Source organism: Pseudoliparis swirei, chromosome 1 (genome assembly GCF_029220125.1).
Source record: "Pseudoliparis swirei isolate HS2019 ecotype Mariana Trench chromosome 1, NWPU_hadal_v1, whole genome shotgun sequence".
NCBI classification, from domain to species: domain Eukaryota; kingdom Metazoa; phylum Chordata; class Actinopteri; order Perciformes; family Liparidae; genus Pseudoliparis; species Pseudoliparis swirei.
In genome coordinates, this window is record NC_079388.1 from 8,723,329 (window position 1) to 8,738,524 (window position 15,196).

Sequence of the window (15,196 nt, forward strand, 5' to 3'; positions counted from 1 at the left end):
ATTTCTTCTTAATAATTCATTATAAAATTACGTGTCAGTAATTTTCTGTTAATCGACTCATTTTTTTTAGCACTAAATTGCAAACTGTGTGTAGTATCTTCCAAAAACCCAAATCGAGGTTGGGAAATCCCTTAAAGCAGAAACTTCAGGCTAATCCAAGTATTGTTTGAGCTTCTGAAAAAGATATAAATTCAAAAAAAATGTAGATCAAAACTTTTGGTTCAAAGGTTTAGAATAAATGTTCACACTGAAACCAAAAGTGTTTAGTTTATCTTTTATTCATTTGTTTTTACCGCATAGACAAAACAATCTTCATCTGTCAAAAACATGTTTCAGAACAACTGCAGAACACGTACAAGGTGCAAATAACCTGATATGTATGGACCAAGTGTTTGGTACCCGCAATATGACAAACATGCATTAAAACCCCACAGAAATGACACACACACACATTATGGACTTACATTATTATCTGAAAAAGCATTTGGTGCAATGAAGTTTTCTGGTAGATTTTCAGACCTGAGGACAGCGAGGCCTCGAGAGGCTCAAGCTCACTGGGAGTTGAACCTCACTCTTCATCACACCACAGTAAATTCAGAATTTGGCATTAAATTCAAGTTATTTGGATTCATAGAAAGTGTTTTTGGTTTACATCAAACCTAATGACATGAAAACAATGACATCCACTGCATCCAGCTGTTGAAATAACTCAAACTCCAACACATCATTGTAAAGGGAGACAAAAAGATAATAAAATGCAACTAAAAAGTGCCGATTTGATGTGAACGACTATCTACAGAGCTCATAAAATTAAATAACTACAGTACAGTCCAATAAAATGATGTATCTTCTATTTATATTTACTTCTTATAGAAGACTTAGTTTTACATGAATTTTATGGGCATTCATTTGAATATAAAGCGGTTTTTAGGTCAACTTTTAACATGCGCTCAACAGCATCCGTCTTCTCTCTTAAAGATCTTGCTTGGTTTCATTCAAAACAAACATGCTTCAATAATGTTTCATCTAAGGCCGGTCCAGGTGTTTGAGTTTGAATGTGAGAAGAACAAAAGACAAGGAGAAAGTATCATTAGCACGCCAAGAGCCAGGGGCAGGAATTAAATCCTCATTATGATCTGGCAAAGCCACCACTCTCCCTGTGTGTGTGTGTGTGTGTGTGTGTGTGTGTGTGTGTGTAGCATCTTGACGTCGGAGGATCACAGCACCTGGTCAACCAAGGCAACCAAACAAGATTACATGCAAAAGCAGCTATTTTTAAATTACACTTTTTTTTGGTCAATCATCTGTTTCCAAGCATCAGGGACGCATCGTCCAATCAGACAGTCGTAAGAAAACCAACTTCACCGAGCGAGCGGCCATGCACCACAAGATGGTAAATGTTCTCCTTTCAAAGCCCTTTGGTTATGGACCTCAGGACTGACCTGGCTCATGAGCCAAACATTTAAAGGAATACTCTGATCATTTCAGAACTATGGTTATTTGCTTTCCTGCTGAGACTGAGACCAACTGTAAATTAATGTGTAACAAACAAGATATCTGTTGTCAATAAGTCATCTTGAGAGGTGCAGGAAGCTGGACTTTGTTCCTCTGCAGCGGGTCAAGCGAGCCGTTTCCCGTCTCTACGCGAAGCTGAACAGCTGCTGGCGGGAGCTTCTTATCTCGCGTACTCTCATTGGTATCCATCTTCTCATTGAGCACGCGGCAAGACGGCAATCAAGCATTTTCTTTAACTTCTCGTCTGATTCTTAATGACTGACCAGATACAGGATTTAAATTTAAAATAACTGCATCCCCTTTAAAAAAAAAAAAAGAGTACAAACCCTCAGACGGGTGATTACAAACCATAATCTTTTACAGCCCCAAGGATTTGTTTTAAATACACATCCAGAAAATCCAATTAAATCTAACAATACATGAATTGCCAATCAGATTGTTGCTCTTAAAATAAATTAGACTGTCGGCAAAAAAAAATAATATATATATATATCAAGGCACAAAAAAAGAGTGAAATAAACTGACCTGTGACACACACACACACACACACACACACACACACACACACACACACACACACACACACACACACACACACACACACACACACACACACACACACACACACACACACACACACACACACACACACACACACACACACACACACACACAACTGGCTCGCAGGCCGGCAACCTTCCTGAGTTACACGGCATTGATGGATTGATTGGCTCTATTGATTTTCCCCGGTCAGAACCACAGCTATCGGCTGAAGAACGCCTGAATCCAACTACTTAATGTGGTGATTGACTGGTTTGTTCACTGCTCAGCAAAGATTGCCCCGAGGATTAAAATGTCACTTCAAGGTGGCTTCCTCCCCGACGACTGTAAGGTGTGCACAACAAAGCCCGTAGCAGTTGACTTCATGAGCCAACGGGGTGAAGTCCACATCCGGTCCGATCGTGCCAACATGTGCCGGGCATCCATATCTGGTGACGGCGAGAAGAGGCCGGCTCAGAGTGTTGTGACTCGGGTGAAGTTGTGCGAACAGATGCAACATGATGAATAAATATTTCAGGATATAAATCAACAGAGCATGCTTTGCCGTTCGGAGAAACCCCCGTGCTCTGGACATATGTATGTACCCCCAGTTGGAAACCGCCTGTATTATTAATATCCACTATTCAGGCGCTAAAACTCAGTGAGAACATTTGGTGCAGCAATATCTACAGGGTGTGTTGAATAAAAACACAATTTCTTCTCTCGCATATGTTAAAATAATCACTGTAGCAGTAAAATGCTGAAGAGGAACACGACGTAGAGGAAGAAGCGAGTCCGTGATCTGTAGTTCTGTTCGGAGCGGCCGTTGGCTCAAACCTGCTAAATATTTGAAGAATGTCAAAGTACTGGTGTGTTCGTATCCATTCAGCAGTGATGGGCCCCGACATCGAGAAAACCGCTTCAGAAGAGGACAAAAACGTATATTAAAAGAATGAATATGTATTTCAGCGCATTCTGCATCTGATGCCTCCGCGCATCTGCAAAAGCCCCGCCGCATGCGTCGAGTGCAGAGCTCCAACCGCGTGCAGCGTTCATATTTCGGGGCGGCAGAAACCTCGACTGTTGGTGCAACTCGCTGACACCTGCAGTAAAGCGATTAACACAAGTGGCTTACAGGCAAAATCTCTCCCGCCATCTTTCCCATTTCTCTCCCGCTCTCTTTCTTCACTCATAACTGGAAGCTTTCAGCGGAAAACACCGCTCTTTAATCATTTGTATTCATGTGCCATCGCGCCGGCTACGGGCACTTTTAGCTCTCGGATGCGGCGGCAGATCCAACAAGCTCACTAAAAAAAAAAAAACATCAACAGAAATACAGCGAGACAAGCAGCGCCGTCTTAAAACGACTTATCAGCTAAATAATGGGCGAGCGGCGAACACAGCGAGACGCGTGTGACACGTCACACCGACGGTGCCGTGAGAGCAACAGCCTGAAAAGGCAAAACGTGTTAGTGTCTCGCATGCATGGATGGGTCATGAGACAATGGATGAAGCCCTCCACACCTCCTACGTAGGAGTCGATGGCCCAGACGGAGACACAGCGACTGGAAACCACCCGCCGCGTGTCTCTTTGCTCTTTCTGCACATCGCTTGTTGCTCTCTTTGTGGTCGTTTGGTAACTGTCACCAGTGACCCCACACGGAGGCTCTGGCCCAGGGGCCCCAGAGGTCAGGGGCTCGTTCCGTTACCCATCCATGCTTGTGAAACGAGTTTTGGGATTCTCGTTCACACATCCACCCACTCACAAACACACGCACACATACGTCCCGAGGCCGCCTCGTGGCGAACATATGCTCACAATGGCTGTGTGGGGACGACCTGTCTGGCACCAGGATGACAGACCTGTCCTCCAAGGTCTTCCCCTCAGCAGGAGAGAGGAGCTTCGAGTCTTCGGCGCCGTTCTCCGTCGATGGAAGTGCGTTTATCGTTCGGGAGCAGATGTGTGTGTGTCTGCGGTCACCGTGTGTCACCGTGTGTCTGCACAGTCCAAATCCCCACCGCCCACGTCAGAACAGCTGCAGCAACACCTCGGGTCCCCAGCCCATAGCCGTCTGGGCCACGGCGACCACGGCCGCCCCCAGCGTCGCGGACAGCCCCCACACGGCCATCCTCACCATCCGGTTGCCCTTCCCCCGCAGCTGGCCTGGGTCTCGGGGCAAAGCTGCTTCCTGACCCGGGTGTCGAGAGGCTACGAGCACAGAAGAAGGAGGAGGGGGGGTCACGAGGAGTCATGATGCTGGGAGATGAACCGAACTGGAGGATCTAGAAGCATTTTGTTACTGGGACTGGAAACCAAAAGGTCAAAGCACACAAGGAGTCGAGACAAGAGGACGCAACAGCATTAAACAACCAGCAGTACTCTCACGTCAATTAGCTAAAAGGCACAAATAGTTACGAACTCCACTCCGTCTGCCCACATTCATAACGTGTTTAACATTTAGACTGCAGGTCTCTTCCAGACTCTCACCGTCTGCCACAGTCAAATTAGGAGACGCTCCGTTGTGCACTTCCTCTCGGAGGCCGCTAATTGAATTTTGATGAAACTGCAGGCAATAATGTGCATCAATTTCAATATTACATTATTTGGCCTGAGGGGAATGTTAAAGCATATTTCTGATTGCCTGTACATCACAGACAATATGTCAGAAGCCACTGATCAGATTTCCAGAAAACCAATGGGAATAAAGCATCTCTTTGTTTCGTTCTGGCACGTCTAAATGTGAGCACTTGATTGGTCTGATGGGGGTACTAAATCATTTGTTTACTTGCTATTGATTGGCCCAAAGGGGGCTAGCGTTTGTGGGAGATGACATATTAATTGCCTTGTTCTGCAGAGTTGTGTTCAAGGAAACATCAAATATGAGGAACTGTGGATCAAAAAAAAAATTTTATATTTGCGTTGAAATGTTTGTTCTTACAATCTCAAAGTCGATTTTTTTTCCCCCAACTTCAAAGAGCATCTGTCAAAATGTCCCATTTATGTCACTCATCCTCACGAGTGTCTGTCTGTCTGTCTGTGTGTGTGTGTGTGTGTGTGTGTGTGTGCAGTCCTTACTCAGTCGGTTATAAGATTGCAGTTACTATTGTTACCGTGTCTGGAGTGGGCGGAGCCCTGGGCCTTGGTGAGGCGCTGGAGAACAGAGTCAGGCCTCTGGTGGAGGGTGGAGGACTGAAACGCCTGGAAGGTGCTGATAGACAGACTGGGGAAAGAACACGGAGGAAGAGGGGGAAGAGCGTCAGTCGGTGATGGAGAGCAGATTGACATCTAAGGTGAAGCTGGAAAGACAGGAAGGATTTACTGATGGATAAAGACTTTGAAAGATCTGCCAGCTCAGTAGTTCTTGTATAATGGAAGCTATGGGAGTAATGCATCATGGGACATCTTTGAGTCGAGGCCTAGTGTCAGTGATGTCCCTCCCTGACCTGAACAATGACCTCACCTCTTGCGAGACTGCAGCGCTGCCCGCTTGGCCAGTAGTGATGGAGGGTACCGGTCCAACAGGTCCTCGGCCCGGCCGATCAAAAGTTCGTATGGGAGGTCCTGGGGTATGCGCGAGAGGAGGTGGTGGACCATGGCCATGTCACACTCGGTCTTCTTCACCTCCTTCTCTCTGTGCAACACAATCTGCGAAGGAGAGGAGGGGTTGAGACACGCCGACGCTGTGAGGAGATGCTGCTCACGGCGTCGCTTCAGCGAGACAGAATGAGCGCTCAGCAGATGAAGAGTAAACTCCCCACGCTGTGCACTGTTCTCAGCCTTGGAGGAAACATGAACTACATTCTGCTTTGTTGTTTCACACACACACTTCAGAACAGAACTCTCCATCTGCCCCGACACACACACACACACACACACACACACACATACATACACACAAGCAAACTGCAAACACTAATCAACATGCACCCAACCCTTCTGTTTAAAAAGGCCTATTCACACTCAAATTAAAACACATAAAAAACGGATGCACACACACACACAACATTTTATTTTTCTACAAACACCTGCACATACACGTGTTCCAGCAGTAAACATTTCTCCCAAAACAGTTGGTGTGAGAACCCAGAGGGGTTCTCACCCCTGCCAGTCAAACATCAGCCAGCTCTCGTTGTCCTTATGTTTCCTGATCTCCTCTCTCTCTCTCTCTCCCCCTATATCTCCTCTTCCTCACTCTCTCTCTCCTGTTTATTAGGTGGTATCTAATTAACTAGTCTAGCAACTTCGTAGGACTCTGCCTCTTTGTATGAGTGAGAGTGTGTGTGTGTGTGTGTTTGTGTGTGTGTGAGTGTGTGTTGCTGCCTCTTGTTCACTTCCTGTTGGCGTCTATGCCTCCTACCGTAGCGGCGAGGTAGATGGGCATCAGGGGGTGCGACGCCAGGAAGAAGTCGTAGAGCCTCATGGTGTGTTTGAAGTCCGACAGCACGTGGCCGTACCACGTGATGAGCCAGGACAGCGCGAAGATGGTCCCCACCTCCGCTCTGTAAGACACGGCAAACATACAAAAGGGATGTAAACATAAACAAATAGAGGAGCACATAGACTAAACTGGAAATGTTTCATTTTTATTTATTTTTTCCCAACCTTAATCTAACCAAAAAAAGATAACTGAGATTAAAAATCTCCTTGACAAGAGCGTCTTGGCCAATATGCAAACAGTGAGTTACAGACCAACCGAGCAGAAAACACTAAATATGTTCGTAGACCAGAAGTGAATGAAAATGCCGTTAGAAAATATAAATAAAAATGTGTTGAGGAGTAATATGAAAACATATGGGCATATTATCTTCCCATCTTCGAGGCAGCTAGTGGTTTCATCACATCACAATCCATCACAGTGAAAATCTCTCCGAGTTGACTTTCATACTGTAATAGAAATGAATGGAAACCAACGGACGGCAGGAAATGACTTTGAAAACTAATGGTACACCGGGTGGTGTGCAGTACTTCACACTATCAGCAATTCTTAGTCTGTCGGGGAAAATGTAAAAAGAAAATGTACACGTATGATCCGGCCAGCCATAGCCAAAGAAATTAATACTTCCACACGAGAGAAAGCCTCATTAAAAAATGTCTTCACAGAGGTGTGAGCCTCCGAGATGAACCGGAGATAACCCAAATGACGTCAGAGGGGTCATTTTCTCAGACATGACAAAGCACCAGCAGAGGACAACATGAGGAGCACTTTCCATAATTTCATAAACTGAACTTCAGTGTGGTTAAATCCAAGAGTCATGAATTATTGGTTTTGATGTGGTCTCATGAATTGAAAACCTATATTATTATTTACCTTCACATAGTGCTCATGACCCTAATATGCTCTTCCCCTGTCTTCCTCTGTTGTGTGCAGACATAAATAGACAGTTATTTTTGACAGTCCCAAGTAAATTGGATACTCTTAGAGGCTGTTGATAAATATTAGATAAGAACATTCAGGGGGGAAGAAGAATAAGTACAAGGGGAAGGGAGTGACAAGCAAAAAGGAGTGGGTGGAGTGATGGATGGGGGGTGGGGTAAAGAGAAGGAGCAAAGGGCTGGGAGCATGTGTGAGGAGGGGGACATAAAATGAAGAGGGATGAAGGAGAGGGAAAGAAGAAATGGAGGAAAAGATAAGAAGGGGAAGTGCTCACGAAAAAAAAAAGAGCGTTCCAAACTTTGAAGTCATTGTTGTTTTTACTGCGAGTGAATGTCTTGTTTTTTGTGCCTTTATTGTTTGTGTGCACTTGTATTTGCGTAGAAACGGGTAATTGGCAAAAATGGAAGTTACCAGCACAGCATCAATTATGAACGGGCAACAAGACAGCCACACACACACACACACACACACACACACACACACACACACACACACACACACACACACACACACACACACACACACACACACACACACACACACACACACACACACACACACACACACACACTTTATTGACTCAGAACCTCCCCAATCCTAGTCCTCACTGCACAGCCCGTATTCACTGACAGTAACGGGTTGTACAGTAAAACACATTCTTGTTGTTGCAATTAACTGCAAAAAGACAATGAATCATTTTTGGATGATTACATTTCACAAATAAAAGGTAAATGTGGTGCACTTTGGTGGGACAGGAAAGCGTCTGAACCAGCTGTTGGACCATCTGACGCAGAAACTCCCCAATGAGAGCACTACTGAAGCGTTTTCAGATGAACTCCAATTCACAAACAAAACACTCAAATAAGTTTCTATCTGTGAAGCTCAAAGGTGAAGATCAAGACTTTAGTGCCCTCTGGTGGATTTCACTTGCATTACTTCAGAATAATACTTGTAGTCAGTTATTGAACTGATTACATGGTTTTTTTGGTCATTTGTAACAAAATCCTTGGATTAAATCAAATGTATTTTAATCTGAATACTTAAAAATATTGCTGCTTTTTTTATTTTTATGGACGCAGCCACACATTTATTTGATCTCAAAACATTTGAAATGAAAATAAAATATATTTTGCATATTCGACTATTACAGTTTGTCAAATCAAATTACTTTTACAAAAAAGAGAGTCCCGTCATAAACTACTACATGTACTGTGTATTCAACATGCAAGGGGCTGTTCTGTGTATATTCATACCTGCAAACTCATGAGGGGTGAAAAAGGTGACAACGGGCTGGGGGTCCTCTGCTCTGACTAAGTCAGTGCCCACAAACCCTTCTAATAAGAATATAATAGATGTGTGTGTGTATATATATATATATATATGGCAGCCACACCTTGAAATATTCAGTAATATTTATTTTGCATGGGTCCAGGTGTGAATAGGAGCGAGGCCCATTCAAAGAAATCTCTACGGCCCACTTGAGCGACAATCACAGGTTAACAAGTCCCACGTTACACTATTTTAAAAATCAAGTAACTTCCTGAATTGTGTGCACTTGAACACTTTTTTAATTTCTTTAATTTCTAAATTATTTTAGAAATTAATTCCTTTTGTTCCTCTTTTATCCAATAATATATTATAATAAACCTTCCCACCCACCCTGTCTGTGATATCTCATCAGAGGCCCACACCCCGGGAAGTGGCTGAATGGAGAAGGGGTGGAGGGGTTTCTGTGAGATTCACAGACTGAAATCCTGCTGGAAATCACTCTATATACAGACTCTGGTTCGGTGCTCCGTGACGTCACTCCGTGGTTCTGTGACTTGCGACGTCACAGAACCAGAGTGTCACGTGACAACGTTTCCATGGTGACGGACAAGGTCACGGAGATCGAAGGACAAGTGACTTCCACCAGGAAACCTGTTTAAACTTTATATGCATGTCCACGTTGTGTATGTATATATGTACTTATGTGTGTGCATACTACTGTTTATATCTGTCACGGGACACAACACGTAACTATCTAATCTTTCATGGAACAATGTAATTATCAGGCCAGCAGAACATTGTACAATGGTGCTAAAACGCTAGCGCGCGATTAACATCCGCTCGCTAAACGGCGCTAGCCTTACTTAACTGTCTTCACTTTAACTTCTAGTTAATAACTGTCAAAATATAAAAGCGAGCGAACATAACATTAATATATATATGGTGCTTATGTACGTTTCTCACCTGTAAACACCAAGAGACTCGCATCAACAGCTGCGTCACTGTCTGTGTTACGCTGGTCTAACTTGTTTGTTTAAGACAAGAATTACGGCACCAGGCATGGCAAAACCCGCTACTGCCCCCTACTGGCGAGCACAAGTATAACAATATTTAAAAATCATTAAATTTAGGGAAAATAGCACATCTTCAAATTTAAGAAGCTGGAACCATAAAATGCTTTTTTAATTATTTAAAGTGAAATTATTAGCAAATTTTTTTGTAACGAATTGATTAATCTAATAATATTTTTTGCTGAACTTTGGTAGTTTTACAACAAAATATATAAAGTAGAAATAGTATTAATGATATAATGATAGTAATAAAAAATATGCGTTGTCATTATATATCATATGGTTAAAGTCATTCATAAACCAACTTCCCTTTCTTTGGCCTGAACAACCAGGACTCGTGAGCTCTGCTGAGCCATGACTCTGTTCCTGAGTCTGTTCTGCCTCTCCTGGCTGTCACTAACATTATAACTTCTATACGATACCTGCCATAAATATCATGATACCAGAATTCGATACAATACCATAAAAACAATATGATACCATAAATACGATACTAGTATATTATCTATAATAGTAATAAATAAAACTTTTTCAACAATTAACAAATGGCAGTATTAGTAGTATTAATACAGCCAGATATGAATGAAACTACATGGTTCCATCATAGCATTGATTATACACTATGAGGCCTTTAGTCAGAATCTGACCAGATGATACAGAGTTCATCAGGATGAGCAGCTGTAGTTACAGAACTTTACAGACTGTCTGCATTGGAGACAAAGAACTGAAACATTTCACTTCTGGAATCATCTTTTTCTTCTTTTTTTTAAAGCTGAAGACTTTAAGTCTCAAAAGCTCCGCCACTTAACGCCACTCGCTGTGAGCGCTGCGCAGCGCATTGCGTGCAGACAGCTTGACACGGAGCAGCGCGTGCGCTCTGATCGCTCTTTTAATGAAGTATTGATACAAAAAATATGCTCAATCACATCGTGTTTAACGTACGGGTACTTTGTTAGTATCGCTACACCGTGCAGCGTGACAGCAGCAGATGTAGCGGACTGACATTCAAGCTAACCTGAACCACCAAACGCTGAAGACATCTGAACGCTGATTGGCCGAGACTCGACACGTCCCATCAAAGAAGTTTTATTGTGAAGATCACCACATCGCATTTTCTCCGTGTCCCACTCCAATCTCATAAATGCCGGCCGGCCAGTTGACCCCCCCCCCCCCCCTACCTCAAAACAAAAACTCTTCGGATCTACACGATTCACTTGGATGACCTATTTTGATTTAAAAATGGTGAATTTCACCGAAAGGTGACAAGTTTGCAGGTATGTATATTGTTGTTGCTGGTGTTTTTTCATCAAAAGCCACATGGAGGACTTTGTTTGCACTTAACTTTCAGGTTCAATGTAAATAAAATGAATTAAAAGCTCCATTACCCATAATCCACGAATAAAATAAGATCACATATTACTTTAATCACCAATAACAAACCAGGCAGCCTGAGATGAGTAATAATATGTTCGTTATTTAGAATCAAATTACCTTTACAAAACCATGCTGGCATGAACTACATTACAATGTAACCCAGTAATCCCTGACCATGTGGGCTAATAGCTACGATCTGATTGGGCATTTTTGTAATCCGATTATGTACATGTGAATGTTTTACCTGATCATGAAGTCATGTAATTCTGTATCAACTTGTTCCACTATAGGCATCAAGTAGTTTAAAATGTGTTTGGTGCTGTCCATGGTTGGATCCATGAAATCCCTAAAGACAGAGAAAATAGTCACTGAGTTATTTCTTGCCAAATCATTTGAAATAAAGTTTCTAAATTGAATCCAGAAGTGACAGAAATGCCTCGATAAGTGGATGTATTAGAAGAAGAAAAAACAACCTGAGATGGTGATTGGACAGAGTGTCCAGCAAGGCGAGGGCCATCCGCTCCCCGGCTACCAGCAGCAGGGTGACGGCCACATCGTGGTAGCCTTGGTAGTAATGGAGCTGAGGGGTGCGTTTCAAAACCTCCAGGATGATGTCAATCAGCTGCTCCTGAAGCACGGCCCTCTCTGAGGCCGGCATACCTGAGGGAGAGCCGGGGAGCATCAATGAATCCATTCTTAACGGAGAGAACTGCAACCAGGAAAATGCTTGTGATTGTCGATGTTGTAAATAAGTTGACACCAGTTATCCGGCTCTGGTCCGGGTGCTTATGACCCGACCCGAGACCAAACACTGCCCAGCTATGAAAGAACAGGATCTCCTTGCACGACATGTGCATAAAACATCAAGTTTAACTTCCCAAAATAACATAATTATTACTTTTCTTGCAGCTTGTTCTGGCAAAATGACATCAAATTCAGCATGTGGAGCAGCTTACTGTCGTGTTCACAGAACCACGCTCATTTTGTAAATCCAGCTCTACCTCTTTCCCTGCTGTTTTTTTTCAATTAATTTTTCCCAAACGTTTGCTTCTTCTTGGCAGACAATTAATTAACCGACAGCTTCTCAGTGAGATAAGACACTTTTCTCTGTTGCTTTCCCAGTTGCGTCTGACAACACAGGCGTCTCGTGACATCAGAATCTGACCCTGCTGCAGATTTGACTCGGTTCATTAATCATTAAGCCTTTCCAGATGTCACAGCATGTCACTGTAAGTACAGGGGTACAGGAAGATAAATGGCATCATGAGCAAAAAATAACACACACATATACACACATTTAGGGAACCGCTTCATGGACCTCCTGACATCCAGGACTACTTGGTTGTAGTCCTTGTGGTTCTCCCTCACATCTCGACCTACGCCAAACAAAATGTAATTATCAGTGCTGTCTGCATTAGTGATAGCAACACTATTATGTCGTATTGTGAATTAACCCAGTGAATATTAGCATGAATCAACCACTAACCAGGTTTATGTGGTAGATCGTACACATTGACGTTCAGTAGTTTGGGCCAGACTTTCCTCCTGAGTTCATCAGTGAGCAGTCCTCCATTACTGGCTGCTGCTCTCCTCAGGGTCTCAATGTCCACCGGATCACTGTAAGTATATATATTGATTATCTAAAGATCCAAATTAATGGACAAAAGAAAACAGTGGATTTGTTCTTGAGCAATAAAACGTGATTTCACACAAATCAGCCCGCCCACAGCGTTCCTCTGCCATTACCCATCAACTCCCACATGCCTCCTGACACGAGTGTCTTCATGATCCTCGTCACACTATTCCACCGGGCATCTGCGAGTAATCTTCGCGTGTGAAATTAGTTTAGCAGGGAGTGTGATGAAGGTCGCCGTCTTCGGGATAAATGCATGCCATCTAATTGTGGAGCAGCGAGCAGCAGAGGGACGGGCAGTCCCACTTGGGAAAACACATCCTGCGGCCCTTTGCTCTCGTGCTAATGGAGGCACTTTGTGCTATGAAAGTGTCAGAACTTTCTCGATTTGTTGAGATACAGGCATTCAAGGCAGATTTTTAAGGAATGCTATCGTGGGGTGAAAACCTCGTATCTACCGGGCAAACTTTAACACCCAGCTTGTTGAGCTCCTCCACTGTTCTGGTATTTAAAAAGTTATTTTGGTTATATTTCATTACTAGAAAACAATTGTTAAATGTTGTGTATTTGTACATCATCGCTTTTCAGACATCCTTGAAAAACATCTCTTAGTAACAACATCACACATTTTGATGAGGAACATTTTTTCCGACCACATAACGGCGTCCGAGAGATATTCCTCCTGGATGCCAGGACAGCAGAAAGAGAAAGCATCCTTATCAACTGGAGTACTGATAGTTATATTCACCTGTTCAACGCCTGGTGGATCACAACCAACTTCTGTTTCCTCCCACAATCTGGTTCTGTAAAAGACGGACAGCGGTGAGGATGGAGAGAACGGATATGTAGGAATGAAAGAAAGAGAGCGCATAGTTAAAGCAAAGCGCAAACAACGAAACAGGACGGAGACACACAGAGGAAAAGAAAAGGATGAGGGATAGAAAGAGAGAAAGATCATGGAGAGGAAAGACATCGAGGGAGGAGAGAGATCATGCTGGCGTTATTAATAGCCGTCATGCATAAAACACACCTGTAGGATTGAGAATAAAGAATCAACACACTATCAATACACATGTTGGGACACATTAATGGTGAAATGTATACCTGTTTATATTTAATGTCTTTTCCACTGATACTTTCGATCTGTGAAGAACTTTTTTTTCCCTTGTTCTTTTTTAAGACGGACACGATTTGAGATGTTACCGATTGAATGATTCTTTTGATGAGCATCATCTTGTATGCAATGATAATGATAATGATCACAATGATGAGTCACCGACCAGAGTTGTGAAAGTCAAATAAAAAAAACAAGGAGTTTGAATGACTTGAAGGGGAACATCGGACCCCATGTTGAGTGATGCCATAACTGATGACAGTGTGTTTATTTTGTTTTTACTACAGCAAACAAAGGCTTCATCTATTCTTCTCCTGTCAGGCAAACAGCTGGTGACTTTCCAAACGGTCCACGGTGTCTGACTACTGCCACGCGAGCACCGCAGGCAGACAAGCAGCCCGGCGGATGTTTACTTTGACAAGAAAGTAACGACCAGATCAGATACGTGAGGACAACAAAGAAACGACTTCACCTCTGGATGTCTGTAGTTTGTCAGCTAGCCGCTTTAACACGGCTATTTAACTTCACGGTCAGGTTCCCCACGTCCAGTATATGGTTTAAAGGTTTTAAAAAGTTAAATATGCACCTTATTTTAAATGTTTAAGTAGCTCAGTGTGACTCGTCGGTGTTTACGTCTCGCGCATACACACACCGACAGTTACCTCGCTACGTGTCGGCTGCTTACCTCTCGTGACAGATCCATTCCCATTCAGCCCAGCTCGCGCGTTTTCTTTCTTCCTCTTGAGCCTTTTCATCCCTTTAGAAGCGGATTGCCGAAGGAGGAAGTGAGTGTTGTCCCATAGGCGAGTTACCGAATGACAGACGTGCCTCTAAACAGGTGAACGCAGCGCGGCTGTAACGCAACCTGAACAGTTCTCCGGGACGGACTCAACCCAACTTGAGGTCGCTCCGCTACGCTGTGATTGGGCGGAACCGACGTGTGACGCAGCGCACGAGAGCCATTGGCTGCCCTGCGGCTCGCGGCGCGAGGGGGCGTGCCTGTAGTTTTGTAGTCCTCACGTTGGTGCCACAGCGGGCTGTGCTCGTCATCGCTCGAGAGACATGTGGTTCGTGACACTTGCTCTGAATGTGTGCACCTTTTCCACAAGGCGACAGTAAAGATCCAGACAGCTGTTAGACACGTTATAACTGTGTTATGGTCAATACATAATGAGATGTATATTTTATTTTACATTTATTTAACCAGGAAATGCCTCATTGAGATTAAAAATCTCCTTTACAAGAGTGTTATTGTGATCTCATGGACAATAGGGCGTGTATTGTATTGTTGTTCTTCTCTGAAACA

General features: G+C 43.5%; 1 protein-coding gene across 1 annotated transcript; it reads right to left on the reverse strand.

The window, feature by feature from the left end:
* Window positions 1-258: 258 nt before the first annotated feature.
* zgc:63863 (uncharacterized protein LOC393372 homolog) lies at window positions 259-14,744 on the reverse strand. The gene is made up of 10 exons (XM_056417067.1): window positions 14,576-14,744; window positions 13,525-13,579; window positions 12,630-12,760; window positions 12,439-12,519; window positions 11,617-11,803; window positions 11,388-11,489; window positions 6,414-6,555; window positions 5,517-5,701; window positions 5,167-5,276; window positions 259-4,264 (listed from the first exon to the last, which is right to left on the reverse strand). The coding sequence occupies exons 1-10, from the start codon at window positions 14,643-14,645 to the stop codon at window positions 4,083-4,085; spliced, it is 1,245 nt and encodes a 414-aa protein (XP_056273042.1). The 5' UTR covers window positions 14,646-14,744; the 3' UTR covers window positions 259-4,082.
* Between the last annotated feature and the right edge of the window lie 452 nt (window positions 14,745-15,196).

Coding starts and splice junctions, on each gene's coding strand:
- zgc:63863 (XM_056417067.1), bottom strand. CDS start 14,645: ATGAAAAGGCTCAAGAGGAAGAAAGAAAACGCGCGAGCTGGGCTGAAT. Junction 12,520..12,629: donor CGATCTACCACATAAACCTG/GTTAGTGGTTGA, acceptor TGTTTGGCGTAG/GTCGAGATGTGAGGGAGAAC. Junction 5,702..6,413: donor CCATCTACCTCGCCGCTACG/GTAGGAGGCATA, acceptor TCTCCTTCGCAG/ATTGTGTTGCACAGAGAGAA.